At 39.3% G+C, this 17,129-nt stretch overlaps 1 protein-coding gene across 1 annotated transcript in view; it reads left to right on the top strand.

The window, feature by feature from the left end:
- The first annotated feature begins 13,212 nt into the window (after positions 1-13,212).
- MAN1A1 (mannosidase alpha class 1A member 1) overlaps positions 13,213-17,129 on the top strand; it is a 173,689-nt gene continuing 169,772 nt past the window's right edge. Inside the window, exons 1-2 of the mRNA XM_027848653.1 lie at positions 13,213-13,485; positions 13,663-14,555. Coding sequence (XP_027704454.1) covers positions 13,935-14,555 — 621 coding nt within the window. The 5' untranslated portion in view covers positions 13,213-13,485; positions 13,663-13,934. The remainder of the gene's footprint in view (positions 13,486-13,662; positions 14,556-17,129) is intronic.

Raw genomic sequence — 17,129 nt, 5'->3', positions numbered from 1 at the left:
TTTTTGTTATTTTTGTTATTGATATGGTCAGTTATGCTGATAGTTTTCTTAATATTGAACCAGTTCTGTATTCCTGGCATAAATCCTACCTGTTTATAGGGTATGATCTTTGTGATATATTGCTTTAATCTCCTGCTAATATTTTACTTAAAATTTTGCATCAATATTCATTAGGAAAATTGGTCTTTTGGTTTCTTTCTCTGTTTTTGTTCTTCCTGGTTTAGGAATCAGTACCATATTTTTGTTGTGAAAGGAATTTGGTAGGACTCTTTCTTTGCCTATTTTTCCAAATAGTTTATATTGTATTGGAATTAATTTCTCTTTAAATGTTTGGCAGATTTCTCTTGTGAATCCATCTAGTCCTGGGGATTTTCTTAGGGATCTCATTTTGGCTTGTTCAATTTCTTTTTTTAAGATAGGGTTATTTAAGTATCCAATTTTCTCTTTTGTTAATCTGAGAAATTTATATTTTCGTAAATATTCATCCATTTCACTTAGGTTGTTAGATTTGTTGGCATATAATTGGGGAAAATAGCTCCTAATAATTGCCTTAATTTCATCTTCATTGGTGGTGAATTCACACTTTCTATTTTTGATACTGGTTAACTTGGTTTTCTTCTATATTTTTAAATTAAAATAACCAATGGTTTATCTATTTTTTTCATAAAACCAGCTTCAAGTTTTATTTATTAGTTTAGTGATTGCCATGCTTTCAATTTTATTAATCTGTCCTTTGATTTTCAGGATCTCCAATTTGATGTTTAATTGGGAATTTTTAATTTATTCTTTTTCTAGTTTTCTTAGTTGCATGCCCAATTTAGTGATCTACTCTTTCTGTCTTTTACTGATGTAAGTGATTAGAGATATAAATTTTCCCCTAAATGCTGCATTGGCTGCTCCTCATAATTTTAGTATGTTGTATCATTGTTGTCATTTTCATTAATGAAATTATTTATTGTTTCTATGATTTGTTCTTTGACCCATTCTTTAGGATTAGATTATTTACTTTCTATGTTTAATCTACATTCCATGGCCCTTTTTTAATGTGAAAAAAATACATTTAACATTTCTGCTTCTGTGCATTTGGTTGTGAGGTTTTATGCCATAATGTATGGTCAATTTTTGTGTAGGGGTCATGTACCATAATAATAAAGTTTGTAGAAGTTATGAGTATCATCTTCCCATGTAGGGATATGAACAGTTTAACCTTATTGAATCCCTTACAATTTCCCTTTTCCATGTTTACTTTTTTATGCTTCTCTTAAGTCTTGTACTGAACATCAAATTTTCTATTCAGCTGTGGTCTTTTCGTCCAGAATGTTTAAAAGTCCTCTATTTCAGATTCTTTTCAAAAATTCTTTTCTTCAGTGGATTTTTGTGTCTCTTTTATCATTTGACCTAGTCTGTTTTTCAAGGAGTTATTTTTTTCAATATTCTTTTGTGCCTCCTTTACTAAGCTATTGAATCTTTTTTCATGATTTTTTTTTGCATCACTTGCATTTCTTTTCTCAATTTTTTCCTCCACCTTTTTTATTTATTTTTTTAAACTCCTTTTTGAGCTCTTCTAGAAATTCTTTTTGGGTCTGAGACCAACTCAAATTTTTCTTTGAGGCTTTGGATATAGCAATTTTGACTTTATTGTCTTCTTCTGAGTTTGTGCTGAACTTCCCTGTCACCATAATAATTTTTTATGGTCAGTTTTTTGTTGTTGTTGTTGTTAGCTCATTTTTCCAGCCTATTTCTTGACACTTAACTTTATGTTAAAATTAGGCTCTGCTCCTGGGGTGAAAGGGGCACTACCTCAAATTTCAGGTTTTTTTGTGTTGCTATTTTCTGAGCTAGTTGTGGGGGGGGGGTCTGTAAGTTTTTAATTCTTCCTACATGGTATAATTTAAGGAGGGTTGTGGTCACTGTTTTCCTGCCCTGCAGTATTGTCTATGAGTAACTACAGTCACTCTTTTCTACCATGGAACTGTGACCAGGGTCCCTGCTCCTACTAATGCTCCTCCTCACCTTAAGATTGCAACCTGAAACCAAGTATAGGCGATGCAAGAGAGTCCTGCACCAAGTGCCAGCAAAAGGTCCCCTGTAATATCTATCGATCCAGTTGTCTGAATTCTTACTGTCTGTGGCCTGAAAGCTCCAGAAGCCATCCCCTAGGCCAGTTGCTGGCTTCCTGGGGCTTGATCTGCGCTCAGTTACACTCCACTCTCTCCCCAGTGAAACAGAACTTTCTCACAGACCTTGTAAGTTGTCTTGGGCAGGAAAATTATTTCATCTCATACTTTTGTTAGCTCTGCTCCTCCAGACTTTGTTTTGAGGCATTATCTTAAAGTTATTTGGAGAAGAATTTGGGAGAGCTCAGGTGAGTCCCTGCCTTCATTCCACCATCTTGGTTTCACCCTCCCCAAGATTTCTTTGAACTGGTTACCCTTCACTGCTTTTCTCTGCTTTATGAGGCAAAACTACTCATAATTATCCATAACCCTTATTCTTAAGATCTCACAAACAAGTTTATATTGTTAACCAGTATTAACTTTGAACGTCATCTCTCATTGGTTGGTAAGGCTAATGTTTGGTAAGTAAGGCACTTTCTGGTTATCTTAGAATCCCAGCTAGTGGGTGAACCTGAGGTTGATGGATTGCTTCAGCTACAGTAGGATTAAAATGGCTCTGATGTCTGCAATAAGTCCAGCGGTAATATGGTGAGACCCCAAGATCATTAATAAGATTGGGCCCATTAGTGGCTGCTGTACTTCCAGCTGGGGTGACACAGGAAGACACAGTCTCAAAAAGCAAAACAAAGCACAGAAAACAAACCATAAGACTAGCAAGAGTCTTTAACATATGGCCTGCCTTCTCCCAAACAAGGTAGCAGACTTTTAAACCTTCCTGCCAACATGACTCTGCAACTGATGTCTGCTCCATTGGATGTGGCCATATGCTTCTGCTGTAAGAGGGCATTGAAAGTGGGAGAAAGAGGAGACAGGAATTCCCTTCTTCCTACCTTGTAATGCTCTCCTAGAAGCAAAAGGCAGAAAAGAAAGATCATATATTCTCATCAGAGCTGACTTTTGCTTTTTAAAATCCACAAACGATCTGGCTGATACTTTAGCCATTTGATGCCAAGAAACTTCTTGTGTCTCTGTCACTTGCCTTTGACACATGGCTAACATCCTATGATTCAATCCAGTTAGCTGAGGAACTTCTTCAATTTGACCAATGAATAACCATGGTACACACTTTATCCTGCTTAGGAAACTCCTTCACATTATCTTGTAGGTTTGTTTAGGGAACTCCTTTACATACTTTTGTCAGAATGTTTAGAAAAAATTTTAAAATATATAATGTAGACAATACATTTGTTTGGTAATATATTTGGAATCCATATATTTTGCTGTTATGAATTTCTTTTAAATGAGGAAAAACATTTATTTGGTTTCACTTCCCTTTACAAAAGTTTAAATTGGGCCATAGATCTTTTTTTTAATGTAATTTTTATTTTTTTTTTTGTTTTCAACATTTACTTCCACAAGATTTTGAGTTCCAAATTTTCACCCCATCTTGCCCCTCCCCCCACCCCAAGATGGCATGCATTCTAAATACCCCTTCCCCTAGTCTGCCTTCCCTTCTATCTCTCCCCTCCTTCTCTTATCCCCTTCTCCTTCAATTTTCCTGTAGGGCAGGATGGATTTCTGTACCCCACTTCCTGTATTTCTTATTTCCCAGTTCCATGTGAAAACATTTTTTTTAAACATGTGTTTTTAGAACTTTGGGTTCCAAATTTTCTCCCTTCCTCCCTCCCCACCCACCCTCATTGATAAGGCAAGCAACTAAATATAGGTTATATATGTGCAGTTATGCAAAACACTTTCATAGTAGACATGCTGTGAAAAACTAACTCTATTTCCCTTAATCCTATCCCACCCACCCATTTATTCTATTCTTTCTTTTGACCCTGTCCTTCCTCAGAAGTATTTGCTTCTGATTACTCCCTTTCCCAATCTGCCCTCTTCTCTATCATTCCCCTACTCTCTTGTCCCCTTCCCCCACCATTTTCCTGTAAGGTAAGACAGATTTCCACACCCAATTGAGTGTGTATGTTATTCCCTCCTTAAGTCAAATCCTATGAGAATAAGATTCACTCATTCCCTCTCACCTTCCACCATTTCCTCTCCCCTGTAAGAGCCTTTTCTTTTCTGTTTTGTTTTGTTTTTTTGTGGGATAATTTACCCCGTTCTACCTCTCTCTTTCTCCTTCTCCTAGTATATTCCTGTCTCACCCCTTAATTTTATTCTCCAGATATGACCCCTTCATTTTCAACTCACCCTGTGCCCTCTATCTATCTATCTTTATCTATATGTACAAACATATAATTTTTTCCCCTCCAACTACCCTAACATGACAAAGGTCTCATGAGTTACAAATATCATCTTTCCATGCAGGAATGTAAACAGTTCAACCTTAATAAGTCTCTTTTGATTTTCTCTTTCCTGTTTACCTCTTCATGTTCCACTCGTGTCTTGTATTTGAAAATCAAATTTTCTATTCAACTCTGGTCTTTCCATCAAGAATGCTTGAAAGTCTTCTATTTCACTGAATGACCATTTTTTCCCCTGCAGGATTATACTCAGTTTTGCTGGGTAGGTGATTCTTGGTTGTAATCCTATCTCCTTTGCTCTCCAGAATATTATATTGCATGCCCTGCGGTCACTTAATGTAGAAGCAGCTAAATTTTGTGTTATCCTGATTGTGTTTCCACAATATTTGAATTGTTTCTTTCTGGCTGCTTGTAATATTTTCTCCTTGACCTGGGAACTCTGGCATTTGGCTACAACATTCCTAGGAGTTTTCCTTTGGGGATCTCTTTCAGGAGGAGATTGGTGGATTCTTTCAATTTCTATTTTGCCCTCTGGTTCTAAAATATCAGGGCAGTTTTCCTTGATAATTTCTTGAAAGATGATGCCTAGGCTCTTTTTTTGATCATGGCTTTCAGATAGTCCAATAATTTTTAAATTCTCTCTCCTGGATCTATTTTCCAGGTCAGTTGTTTTTCCAATGAGATATTTCACATTGTTTTCTAATTCTTCATTCTTTTGGATTTATTTTACAGTGTCTTGATTTCTCATAAAGTCACTAGCTTCCAATTGCTCTGTTCTAATTTTTAAGGAAGTATTTTCTTCAGTAATCTTTTGAACTTCCTTTTCCATTTGGCCAATTTTGTTTTTTAGGGCATTCTTCTCCTCATTGACTTTTTGGACCTCTTTTGCCATTTGGGTTAGGCTATTTTTTAAGGTGTTATTTCTTCAGGATTTTTTTGGGTCTCCTTTAGCAAGCTGTTGACTTGCTTTTCATGATTTTCTTGCATCACTCTCAGGTTTTCCTCTACTTCTCTTACTTGCTCCTCAAAATCCCTTTTGAGCTCTTCCAAGGCCTGGCACTGATTCATATTTTTCTTGGAGGCTTTGGATGTAGTAGCTTTGGCTTTGTTGTCTTCTTCTGGTTGTATGTTTTGATCTTCTTTGTCACCAAAGTAAGATAATATAGTCTGACTCTTTTTGTGCTGCTTACTCATGATCCCAGCCAATTACTTGAGTTTTAAACTCTTTGTTAAGGTAAAAGTCTGCTTCCAATGTGAAGAGTGTACTGTCCCAAGCTTCGGGGGTTTGTACAGCTGTTTTCAGAGGTACTTCTAGGGACCTGTAAATTTTCAGTTCTTCCAAGGTGCTATGATAAGGGGCAAAGTGTTTCCTCTCCACCACCACAACAAGCTCCACTGCACCAGCATTCCTCCTCGCCCCAGGACTGCCCCTCAGAACTGTGACCCAGATCCAAGCACGGGCAAAGCAAGAGATTCCTGCCTCAGCACTGGCAAAGAGAACTCTGCAATCAGCCTCTGGTCAGCCACTCAACTCCCCCTCAGTCTGTGGGCCGGAAGCTCAGGAAAAAGCCGGGGCCCTGGGCCACGCTTGAGACTTGCAGCTGAGACCTAGCTCCTCTCTCACCGCAGTCACAGACTTTTCCCACTGACCTTCTAAGTTGTCTTTGGCTTTCAGAGGTTGAGAAGTCTGGAAACCGCCACAGCTGCGTGAGATTCAGTCCCCTGAGGCCTGCTCCAGGGGGCGGCCTGTGCGCCCACACCAAACTGCACTCCTCTCCCCGCCGGCATGATATACCTTTCCAATCAACCATCCAGGCTGTCTTTGGCTGGAAATTTGTTTCACTCTGTCTTTTTGTGGGTTCTGCTACTTTAGAATTTATTTAGAGCCATTTTTTTAGGTATTTAGAGGGGTTTGGGAGAGAGCTCAAGACGGTCACTGCTTTCCCTCTGCCATCTTGGCCATAGATCTTTTGTAACACGTCAAACATGATTTAAAAAAATAACAACATACCAGGTTTTCTGATAATAGTAAATGCTTTTTAAGGGGGAGATACAGAACAGAGAGAGAAAAGAAGGTGCTTGCACAGTGGAAAAAGTAGTGCAAACTGAAATATGAGAGCAGAAAAGAGGAGATAGAATTGCAGCTGAAGTTCTCCAGTGCTTCCAATTCTAGCTAATGCAATTAGCTAACATGTTTAAACTATAGAAACTAAGTCACATTGTTACGGTTGTTCCTTTAATCTTGAGATAAGCTATCTTCTACTGCTGTTACAAAGTGAATAATTTCTTGGAATCAAGGGACATGGGAAGAACACAGAGACATATGGTCTAATAGGTCCTCTAGTATTTTTCCTTTCTTGACCCATTTGGTGTGCTTTCTATGAATTTTTCCCCTGGTAAAAAGTCCCAAGAGAGCATGCTATAGAGGTATGCTGAATGGTTTATCTTTATATAACTTGGGATTTGGGGTGTAAGGTAGCACTACTTTCTTGTTAAGGACAAATGTGTGAAAAACACAGAGAAAATCTGTTTGAGAAAAAAGATAGATAATTCTGGGGATCAGGAAAAAAAAGTAGTTCCTCAGAAAAAAGTGCCTTGAAGAGATACACAGGGAGTTCTGAGAGGACCAAAGTAAAAGTGTATCCTTAGAGGAAAAGGCACTGACTGGTGGTAAAGATGGCTTTATAGTGCTTTGCTTCCTAGAAGCTAATTTACCTAAGATTGTTTTTAGGACTTTGAAGTTTATTGCTGAGCAACTGAATCAAAGAACTGTTTGAGGACTATGGGACAATTATATATTGTATCAAAGCTGACAGAAATGTGGGTTTTTGGTTTCTCAAACTAACAGAGGTAGGTCACTACATGTGAGGAAGCCCTGATTTGTAGTAGGGGAGGATAAACCAGGGATTTAAAAAGCAGAAGCTGACAAGGGAATTTGCTTATAGAAGCTGAGACATCAGAAGCCAAAAAAAGAGTAGTTCTACCCAGCAGGTGACACATGGTACAGATTGTTCCCTAAAAAGACAGAGGATGTCAAGGCCTAGAGTCCAGAGACGTGAGCTGCACCAGACACACGGGTTTCCCTACTCATGTGCATCAAAACTTGCTTTCTGTAGCTTTGTGCTCACTCTCCCTCAAAGTATTGTGTGCATTGGTAGTAAAGTGTGACTCAGGTATTTGGGTTTCAACTAGGACTACAATTCAGCTATGAAATGGAGGCACAAGGCTAACCTTTGGGAAATTTCCTCAAACTTCTAGTATGGATGAGTAAGGCCAAGCCCACTCAAAGAGGGAAACTGGATGGAGGAAGAAGGTGCCATGTCCAAACTACATAAGACTTAAAGAGATTTGACTGGGATGAATATAAACTAAACAGTCTGGTAAAGCTGGGTCTCTGATAATACACTTGGAGTGACTCATTCTTTTTCGTATATTTTGGTAGGGACTATAACAGAATGATCCTTTTTTTATTTCTTAAAGGGGGGAGGGTAAAGCACTTAATTCCCTTCTTAAAAGTTTAATAAATATATTAATGCTAGGAAGGGGAAATTTTTCTTTCAGTAATGAAAAATTTTTGTTTAGTTAGAACACAGCACATAAGTAAACCTCTGAGTCAGGAAAACTTGATTTACAAACCTCTTGTACCAAACAAAAATGCCCCATCCTTAGCCAACACTTTACCTGTATGTATTTTTGCTTCCCATTAGAGAGTGAACTCCTGGAGATCAGGTCTATCTTTTGCTTTTCTATACTTAGGATTAGCAAAGACTTTTAATATTGTAAGTACTTAAATTTGTTTTCCTTTGTTTATCACGGTCCCTTTCCCCTAGGTACAAATGTCCTGGTTCCCAAACAACAGTCTATTGCAGACAGAAATATACACATAGCACCTCATCTCCCCTGACACTGTTCCTAAGGGGAGGGCAACCTGGAAAGCACATCTAGAGAATTTAAGTGATTTACTGAGGTTTATATAACTAGTAAGTGATAGAGAAAGGATTTGAACCCATGTCTTTCCTGACTTCAAGTCCAACACTTTTTCCACTATACCATGGTATCATTTTTATTGCCATTTTTCATTGCAAATGTTTTCAGTTGCATTATGACAAATAAAATTTTGTGGGGTAGCCTGGGAACTTAACCACCATTTTAAAGTGAAATAAAGGTGTTAAGAGATCTAAATAGCTGAATTAAAAATGAAATTTAGGAACACAATTCACTTGTAAGTTGAGGACTGGTGTAGTGATGAAATTATTATCCAAATAAAAGCAGATCTTTTGGCAGAAGGCTGTCTGGGACAGACAAAACACTGATCAGGCTTTTCTTAGCCTACATCAGACCATATCAAATAGAGTACTAAATATTAAATCTGCTGCTAAATCTGTTCTACATAAATATATTTCCAGAGGAGGGGAGAGGGAATGGCCAATAATGCTAAGACATTTATCTGAATGCAAATATTACTAAAATTACATAAAACCTTCAGTTTGACTATGGATGTTAGTGAACTGTTTAATAAGGTTTAAGCAAAAGCCAATAACATTCTGACTTGAAATTTATTTTTATACTTAGAGACTTAAAATTTTGTCCTATATAGAGATATGTTTTCTATACAAAGTCAAAGTTGCTCTTCACAGTGCTCTAATGTGAAGACATAATAATATTTGTGTATTGTAAATTTTGGAAAATAACTTTTGAAAGCAATTCATAACATGGTATAGATCTGAAATTTGAAGACATACTTTATAGAGATTGCTGTGAAAGGATTAGTTTAACTTTCTAAGTTACTTGAGTTTTTGAATCTTTAATGCAATATTTAATGATCTATGCATTTTAACCATGTTTAATCATTTAGATCAGTTTTGATATTGAGAAATGAACCGTTTCTAAACCCAAAAGTTTTGTGTTCTTTAAACAAAAAAGTTTAGTTATATAGGATGGGTCTCAGGGAGGGAGTAGGAATGGGGAAGGATACTACAGGAATTTTTGATAATTTTTTAAAAAAGACATCAGCAAGAAAAAATAGTCTACCCCACCCTTTTTGGGTCAGCTTTTACATGGAGGTTATCTGAAAATATCTAATTGTAATGGACATTTGTCTTTCAGTTTTTTGAAAAATTTATTCAGAATCTGCATTGAAGTAATCCATATATCGTTACTGTCAAAATAATAATTGCCCAAATACTGAAAAAAGAGAGATATGTATGTACACATATGTATACATATATACATACATATAATTGTTGATATATTTTGTTTCATTCATGTAAAACTTGCAGACCATAATAAGTTAAATCAGTTTATTAACATTAAATATGATGGAAAAAGCAATAGACTTGGAATCAAAAAGTTTAGCTTTGAGTCTGAGTTCTGCCATTTCCTAACCTTGTGGCCTTAGACAAATAACATGCACCCACATCTTCAGTTTCCCTATCTATAAAATGAGGGCAATGATTCCTTCAGCTCTTACCTTTTATTAGGGTTGTTGTAAGAAAAGCACTTAAGTTACTTTATAAATATAAGCTTCTGTTGTGACTCTGAGTGATCTAAATCATTAAAGAATTAAGAAAAACTTGGATAAATCTGTTAGTAGTTTTCTTTATCTGAATAAATCCTTTAAATGTACCTCACTTTGTGAATGAATAAACTCATTCCCTTCCTCCATCAAGACTTTTTTAAATAGAGAAACTGTACAAGTAACCCAAAGAAGCAATGTAGTATAGATGAGAATTGGATTTGTAGTTTAATAACCTGAGTTTAAAGTTTAGTTCTGCTACTTAAAACCTGTATGACCTTGGGAAAGTCACTTACCCTTTCTGGGATTCAGTTTCCTAATCTGTAAAATGAGGGGCATTGGACTAGATGATACCTAAAGTTTACTTTGGCTTTAAATCCTAAGATCCTCCAAGAAAGTTACACTGGTAATAGTTATTCCTTTCCACTTGCCTTGAATAAACTACTTGCTTTGATCAAGTAAGTGAATGGTACTTTCCAAAACTGCTTCATGCCTTTGGGTCAGAGGATTTAAGTTCTAATTCTAGTTCTGTAGCTAATAAGTCACGTGACCATAGCTAAATCATTGAACTTCACAGATCCAAGTTCTACAATTCTATAACTGGATTTCATTCAATAACTGGGGAAGTATCTTTCCAAATATCTTCCCAAAATGTTACTGTCCTGTTGGTTTCTCCCTTTTATTTCTCCTCTGACAGTACTAAAGCCCTCTTATATTTTTCTGATTCCATCTAAAACAGACTGTCAGCCTTTATATGTATATTAGTATACATCCATCCATACCAATCTGTTTTTAACATGCCATCAAAGCCCAAATTTTCTATCTTTGAAGAAGTGTTCCACATAATTTTTAAAAGTTTTAAAAATGCAACATAAAGGTGGACTGAGCTGAATACAGGCAATACTTTAAATTATATGTATGTAGAGTTGTTTTAAGTTGTCTCCAATTCTTCATGACCTCATCCGAGGTTTTCTTGGCAAAGATACTGGAGTGGTTTGCCATTTCCTTCTCTAGCTTGTTTTACAGATGAGGAAACTGATGCAAAGAGGGTTAAGTGACATGTATATATAAATGACATTTTCTTAAATAAAATTTCAAATTGATAGAAAAAGTATCAGTCCTGAATCTTTTCTACACTTAGCAATGAATTTTAATGTCCCTTTACAAACTGCAGTACTAAATGAAGTAATGCCTAGTCTTGTTCGCATAAGAGCAGTAATTTAAAGACTACTAGAAATAGTAAGACTTTGCATCTTCTCTCAACACTTAGAATGGATTTAAAAGACAATTTTATTTGATACTACTTAAATTTTTTTTTAGCATTTTGAAGTTCCTTTTAAAAATTGCTAAAATAACGAATGATATCCCAAAATATGGTTTACAGATATTGAATTCCAGGGTAATCAGTATAAAATATTTTATAACAATGTAGAAAATAAATGAATTGGCAAGCTGCTATTTGAAGCACCATCAAAGAAACTTTTCAGTCCACCAGTGTTTTATAATAGTTGTTCAAAACAATATTTCCCTTCTAGTGAATACTTCTAATTTTTTTAAATAAAAAATTGTTTTTCCCTTTTTTATCCCTTTTGATCAATATTACCCTGCTTGGGCATACTGCACTCTTCTGGATGTAGAATTTCATAGCAGGTACTAGAATGCTATAATCTCAAAGTATATCTTCCCAAACAATGATTTCCTACTTTAAAAAGAACACAACTCATTGGAGATAAAACTAGTCTACAATGAAACACAGATACATCAAGTTAATACTAGATATCAATCCTACAAGTAATTACATTTTCAGCTACAATTTTTAAATTTCTCATATTTGCTAATTGTCAAAACTATTGAATTTCTAGGCATCTTCAAAAGTGCCAGCATTTACTTTGGTCTGAGAACAGGCAGAAAGTAAAAGTAACAAGAATCAAATTGTGTTTCCGGGGCAAGGCGGTCTAGCCACAAAGTTGCTTGCTTTCAAAGATGAGGACGTATGAAAATTTTCTGTTACTGATAATCTGACCATTTGTTCAAGATCAGGGAAATTAAGGCTACATTTTGGGAAATGATTCTGTCATGAGTCAACCTCTGTGTTCTTCCTTCATCGAACTTACTCTAAAGTTAAAGACTTAAAAAAATTTTCAACCCAAGTATCTCATTTTTTACTTGTAACTAGGGGCACTGTTAACTGTTCCTTTGGTGTGGAAAATTTGACCATGTTTGCTAACTCGAACGGGCTAAATAAATTTTGGAATCCTGGGGGAGAAAAATAACTTCGACTTTTTTTTTTTTTTTTTTTTTAGTGAAAAGTCAACAACCACCAGCCATTCTTACTGTAAATGGGAAAACGATGTAAGGAGATTACCAAGAAGAGAGCTCAAGGAAATTTAAAAGCTTCAAGCATTCACACTCCTCCTTTGGAAAAGAAAAACGCTAAAATATTACTCTACTGGGGAGAAGGAGGGTTCAGTGTAGGTATATCTAGTACGGAAGCACTTTGTATTCGACTTCCTCAGTGTTGCTTTTTAAAGAGGATAATTAATTGGATGAAACTAACTTTGAATCATTATTAAAGTAGCAATCACCTCTTCCACGCGGACTCCATTACCCCCCACAGGACAATTCCCTTCCCCACCAGCCAAGACACAGGCGTGTAGACTCCGTACTGGGGCCACCAAATAGGATGTATGTAACTGTCCCCACCCGCTTCGGGAGCTTCAACTGAGTGAACTTGGGGGAAAATAGTGCAAGAACTGCCCAGGGCCAAGGCCAGGCAAAGATCAACTCCCAGACGTTGACTTCTGTCCCCTCCCGCTCAGGGCTCCTTGCCCTTTGCCTTGGGCGGTTATTTAACCTCCAGAGTCACCAGATGGCCAAGCCTAATACTTTGTATAAATAAACAGCACCCTTCCTCCTTCCCTTCCTATGCATACCCTCGCTACCCGCTACCCGCTACCCGCTGCCCAGCACTGCCCAGCTCCTCGAGCCCCCCACCTTTTCCCCCTTCCCGCCACGAGGTAGCCTGCGTTTCCTGCTCTCTCCCCTCCCCCCGGGACTCTGCCGCGCCCCGTAGACCCCCAGCCCTCCAGCCCCCAGGAGGCCGAGCTTCCCGTAAATTTCCCGCCCCTCTTTCCTCTCGCCCCCTCCCACCTTGGCGCAGGGTTCCCTCCCGTGGCCCAGCCCCTCCCTGCCCCTCCCTGCTTTGTGTCCGTGCGCCCTCCACCGGGCCCCGAGCGGCCGGGGATTGGCCGTGAGAGCTGTCACTCTTGGCAGCGTGTCACCGCCCTCATTTCCGATAGCCCAGAGCCCGGGAGTTGCTTTAGTGGAAACCCGGCAGCCGAGGAGTAGCTAGCGTGCAATACAGCTCACTGGAGCGCCCGCCAGCCCGCCCAGGAGAGCGGCGGCCAGAACAGCCAAAGCAGCAGCTGCAGCCGCCTCTGACTCCGCTGTGGGGGCAGCAGAAATGATGAGCACGGTGCGCGGCCGAAGTTGACTAGCCCTTGGCCGCTCCCCTCTAAGCTTTAGAGTTGGCTGTGCCTGCTGTGGGGGGAAGGTGTCCGGTCTCATCCCAGCCCCTGCTGCCACCCAGGTGTGTGCAGGACACCGAGTCCAAGGTGTAGGACCTAAAAACTCCACCTCGGCACCAAGGAAGGGGCAGCGAGGGCGGCACCCGGAGCCTTGCCAGGAGGTGGGGGCCCGAGTGGGGCGGGGACCCACCGGAAACTTTATCCAAATAATTCTTCTTTTCTGCTTTCTCTCCTTGCAGCAACTGCAATCGGAGGAGCCTCCTGTGCGGTGTGGGTGGGCAGTAGGAGCTTCCCCCGGAGACCCCGGAGAAGAGAGGGGGTGGGGAAGTTGTTTCCCTCACTCTGCCCCCCCCCCCACTGAGGATCTATAGCCCAGCGGGAAGATTATTGGGCTCTGGATGCCCGGGACTTGGACCCTGAGCCCCTGACAGCCGGGCTGCAGAGGGGTGAAGTTTTTTTGCACGCCGCGGAGATCAGGGCCACCGAGTCGTTCCCAGGGTCTCGCGGAGAGATGCCGATGGGGGGCCTGTTGCCCATGTTCAGCAGCCCCCCCGGGGGCGGGCTGGGTGGTGGGGGCGGCGGCGGTAGTAGCGGCTTGGGCATCAGGAAGGTAGCCGGGCCGGGTGCTTTCCGTCTGACCGAGAAGTTCGTCTTGCTGCTGGTGTTCAGCGCCTTCATCACGCTCTGCTTCGGAGCGATCTTCTTTTTGCCGGATTCTTCGAAGCTGCTCAGCGGTGTCTTCTTCCACTCCAACTCGGCTCTTCAACCAGCTTCCGACCACAAGCAGGGGCTTGGCTTGGGCAACATCAATGCAGGCGGGAAGGGGGAAGAGGGGAGCGAAGGTGAGAGGGCAGCGGCTGCTGCCGCGGCCGCTGCTGCTGCGGACAATTTGGCCAAGATTCGAGAAGACCACGAGCGAGCCTTGAGAGAGGCCAAGGAGACGCTGCAGAAGTTGCCCGAGGAGATTCAGAGGGATATTCTCCAGGAAAAAGAGCAAGTTCTCCAAGACAAACTGCTCAATAAAGGGAATGCCGGTGGACTGCCTCACCTGGACTTCCGCCCTTCTATCGGGGCTCTAGGGCGGGAGCCCACCGACCCAGAAATCCGTCAGAAGAGGGCAAAAATCAAAGAGGTGAGTGGTCGGATTAGGGTGCCATACAAGGAGATTCAGTTCTTGGATAATCTGTTATTTTTCCCCCAAGAAAACAATCAGTCATTTCAAACTCTTAAGCTGAATTAAAGGCTAAAACCTTATCGGGGTGGGGGAAGATTCAGTTCTTCCACTCCCCCAGGTGAAATAACAACGTAAGGAATTTCCTGGAAATGACTGAGTGTTTGGTAACCTGAAAACGTGGTACGTTTTAGATCTGAGATTTAAGCTTTTACGTTGTCTGATGAATATCAGCGAAGGTACCAAAAAAAAAATTAAAAAAAAAAACTACGAATAGATAAGTAGGTAAACTTCCTTCAGGCTATTATAAAGCAGGCTTGACGAAGAACAAGTTATTCCCCCCACCCCGAAATATTGGAAGTGCAGAAACAAGCCAGATAAGCATAGTTGTAGCCTTGAAGGGTTTGTCAAGTGGAGACTCATGTTTCAACAGCCAACTGATAAACACTGCAACCTTCAATGATGTGGCAGTGTTGTGCCAGGTGGCATTCTGTACATGTAACTGAAAGTACAACTTGAAGACTTGAAGAGATTGCCTGTGTACTCATTACTTGAATGTTTACAAAAATGCAGACTTGGAGCTCTTTGACGTTTCTGTTGTATTCTTAGGGGTGGAAGCTAAGTATTACGCAACAAGTTTGCATCCAAAACAATACAAGGTCGAATCCCTGTCATAAACTGGGGATTTTCCAAGTTCCTTTGTATTTATATTTTTTTTTTTGTAAGCTCTGTACTGAATAACTAAAATGCTGTAGTGTGGGTGGATCTTCATGGTCAAAAGAAATGTTTTATTAGTGGTTCTTTCCAGTGATATTCCTCCAAAATAGAACTATAGAATTTTTCAGCTGGACCAAACCTTTAGAGCTCATTTCTGAGGTCCCATCCAGCTCTAAATCTTAAAATCCAGTTAGACTGCTTCATTTTACAAATCACAAAACTGAGGCCCAGAGACATTGCCCAAACTTAAGTTTAACTTTAAGTTAAGGACAGATCAGTCCTAGAATCTATGTATGAATCCTAGTAATCCTTTCTACTGTGTGGTAGCACCTTTTCAATTTCTTCTACTTGGCTTACCCCCTTCAAAGGTGTACTTTTGAAGTATAATTTTTAACTTCCCCAGGCTAAATGAATTTTAGCTTCCTGTCCTTTCCCCTCTTTCTGGAGAATTAAAGTGCTTTTAAAATGGCATAAAAGCCTTTAATTCTAATTATTTCCAAAGATTTCTTTTCTTGAACATATCTAAAATGAAAGTATGGGAGTGAGAAAGGAGGGTTTTCCTTAAAAATCCACTCAAGCTTAATAAGAAAAGTTTGTGGAGAGAGAGACAGAGACAGAGAGAGAGAAAGAAAGAGAGAGAGAGAACGAACTCGAGAACTGTTTTTCACAAGGAGTCAAAACTGAAATTTGAGGCAGTGGTAAAGAGGTGAGGTATCTGATGGAGCTGCCTCCATCCTGCAGCTACAATGAGTCCATTTGTCATGTGATTTACTTCCACAGCATTATAGTAAATGAATTTTATTAAAGCTTCTTTTGACTCAATGTAGACTATATCTTCTTAGAAGACTGTACACCAGTCACCTCCTAGATCTTACTGACCACTTGCTCAGTGTGAAACTTATTTACTATCCTAACCATGCAGAATGATTCAACTAGGAAGAATGGATTCAGCCATGGGGGGGGGGCACACTCTTGTAGTTACCCTCCTCCATAGAATCTTATTCAGTCTTCCAAAAAAATGGAAAGAAAAAAACCTCATAACAAAAAAAAACCTGAAACTATCTACAAAATGATCTATATCTATGTGTGTGTGTGTGTGTATGTGTGTGTGTTACATGATTATAAGTTTGAAGATACATATGTGTTGTATCCCTTTAGAATGTAAGCTTCCAGTTGGTAAGGCCTACAATAGTGCTGTCAGCAATCATGTGCTTATGAACATTTAAATGTCAAACATAGCTATTCGTTGTTGTTGAAAGGGTGTTGTTACAGCAGAAAAAGTGGATCAGAGCCAGATGGATCATATTGAAAGTTTTATGTGTTCTTCCTTGCTCAGTTAGATTCCTGCTCTTATTTTCTTCAATCATAAGGTCTTAATTAGCCCTAAAAAGAGAATTTCTCTTGAAATGGATCAGCATAGTTATTCCCTTTACACTTCAGTGCCTACATGCTTTTTAGTGCCTACATACCATTTCTGAATAAATTTGTAGGACTTTATTTTAATCGTATTTCATGTTGTGAAATAGTTTACAGGAATAAGCAAAAGGTCTTCAACATTTAGTTAGAGACTAGTATCAAGTACTAGATCTTGGCACCCCTACTAATCTTGTCCAGCCAGATGTCCAAGGGTAGAGTATTTCTTGGTAAACCAAAAATGTCATGTTAAGTTGAAACCAATTGTGAATGGAAAGAAAGAAAGAAGGAAGGAAGGAAGGAAGGAAGGAAGGAAGGAAGGAAGGAAGGAAGGAAGGAAGGAAGGAAGGAAGGAAGGAAGAAAGAAAGAAAGAAAGAAAGAAAGAAAGAAAGAAAGAAAGAAAG

This window comes from Vombatus ursinus, unplaced genomic scaffold (assembly GCF_900497805.2).
Source record: "Vombatus ursinus unplaced genomic scaffold, bare-nosed wombat genome assembly UNPS02006779.1, whole genome shotgun sequence".
NCBI lineage: Eukaryota > Metazoa > Chordata > Mammalia > Diprotodontia > Vombatidae > Vombatus > Vombatus ursinus.
The sequence above is the reverse complement of the archived record's forward strand: the minus strand, read 5'-3'. Positions and strand labels throughout refer to the sequence as shown.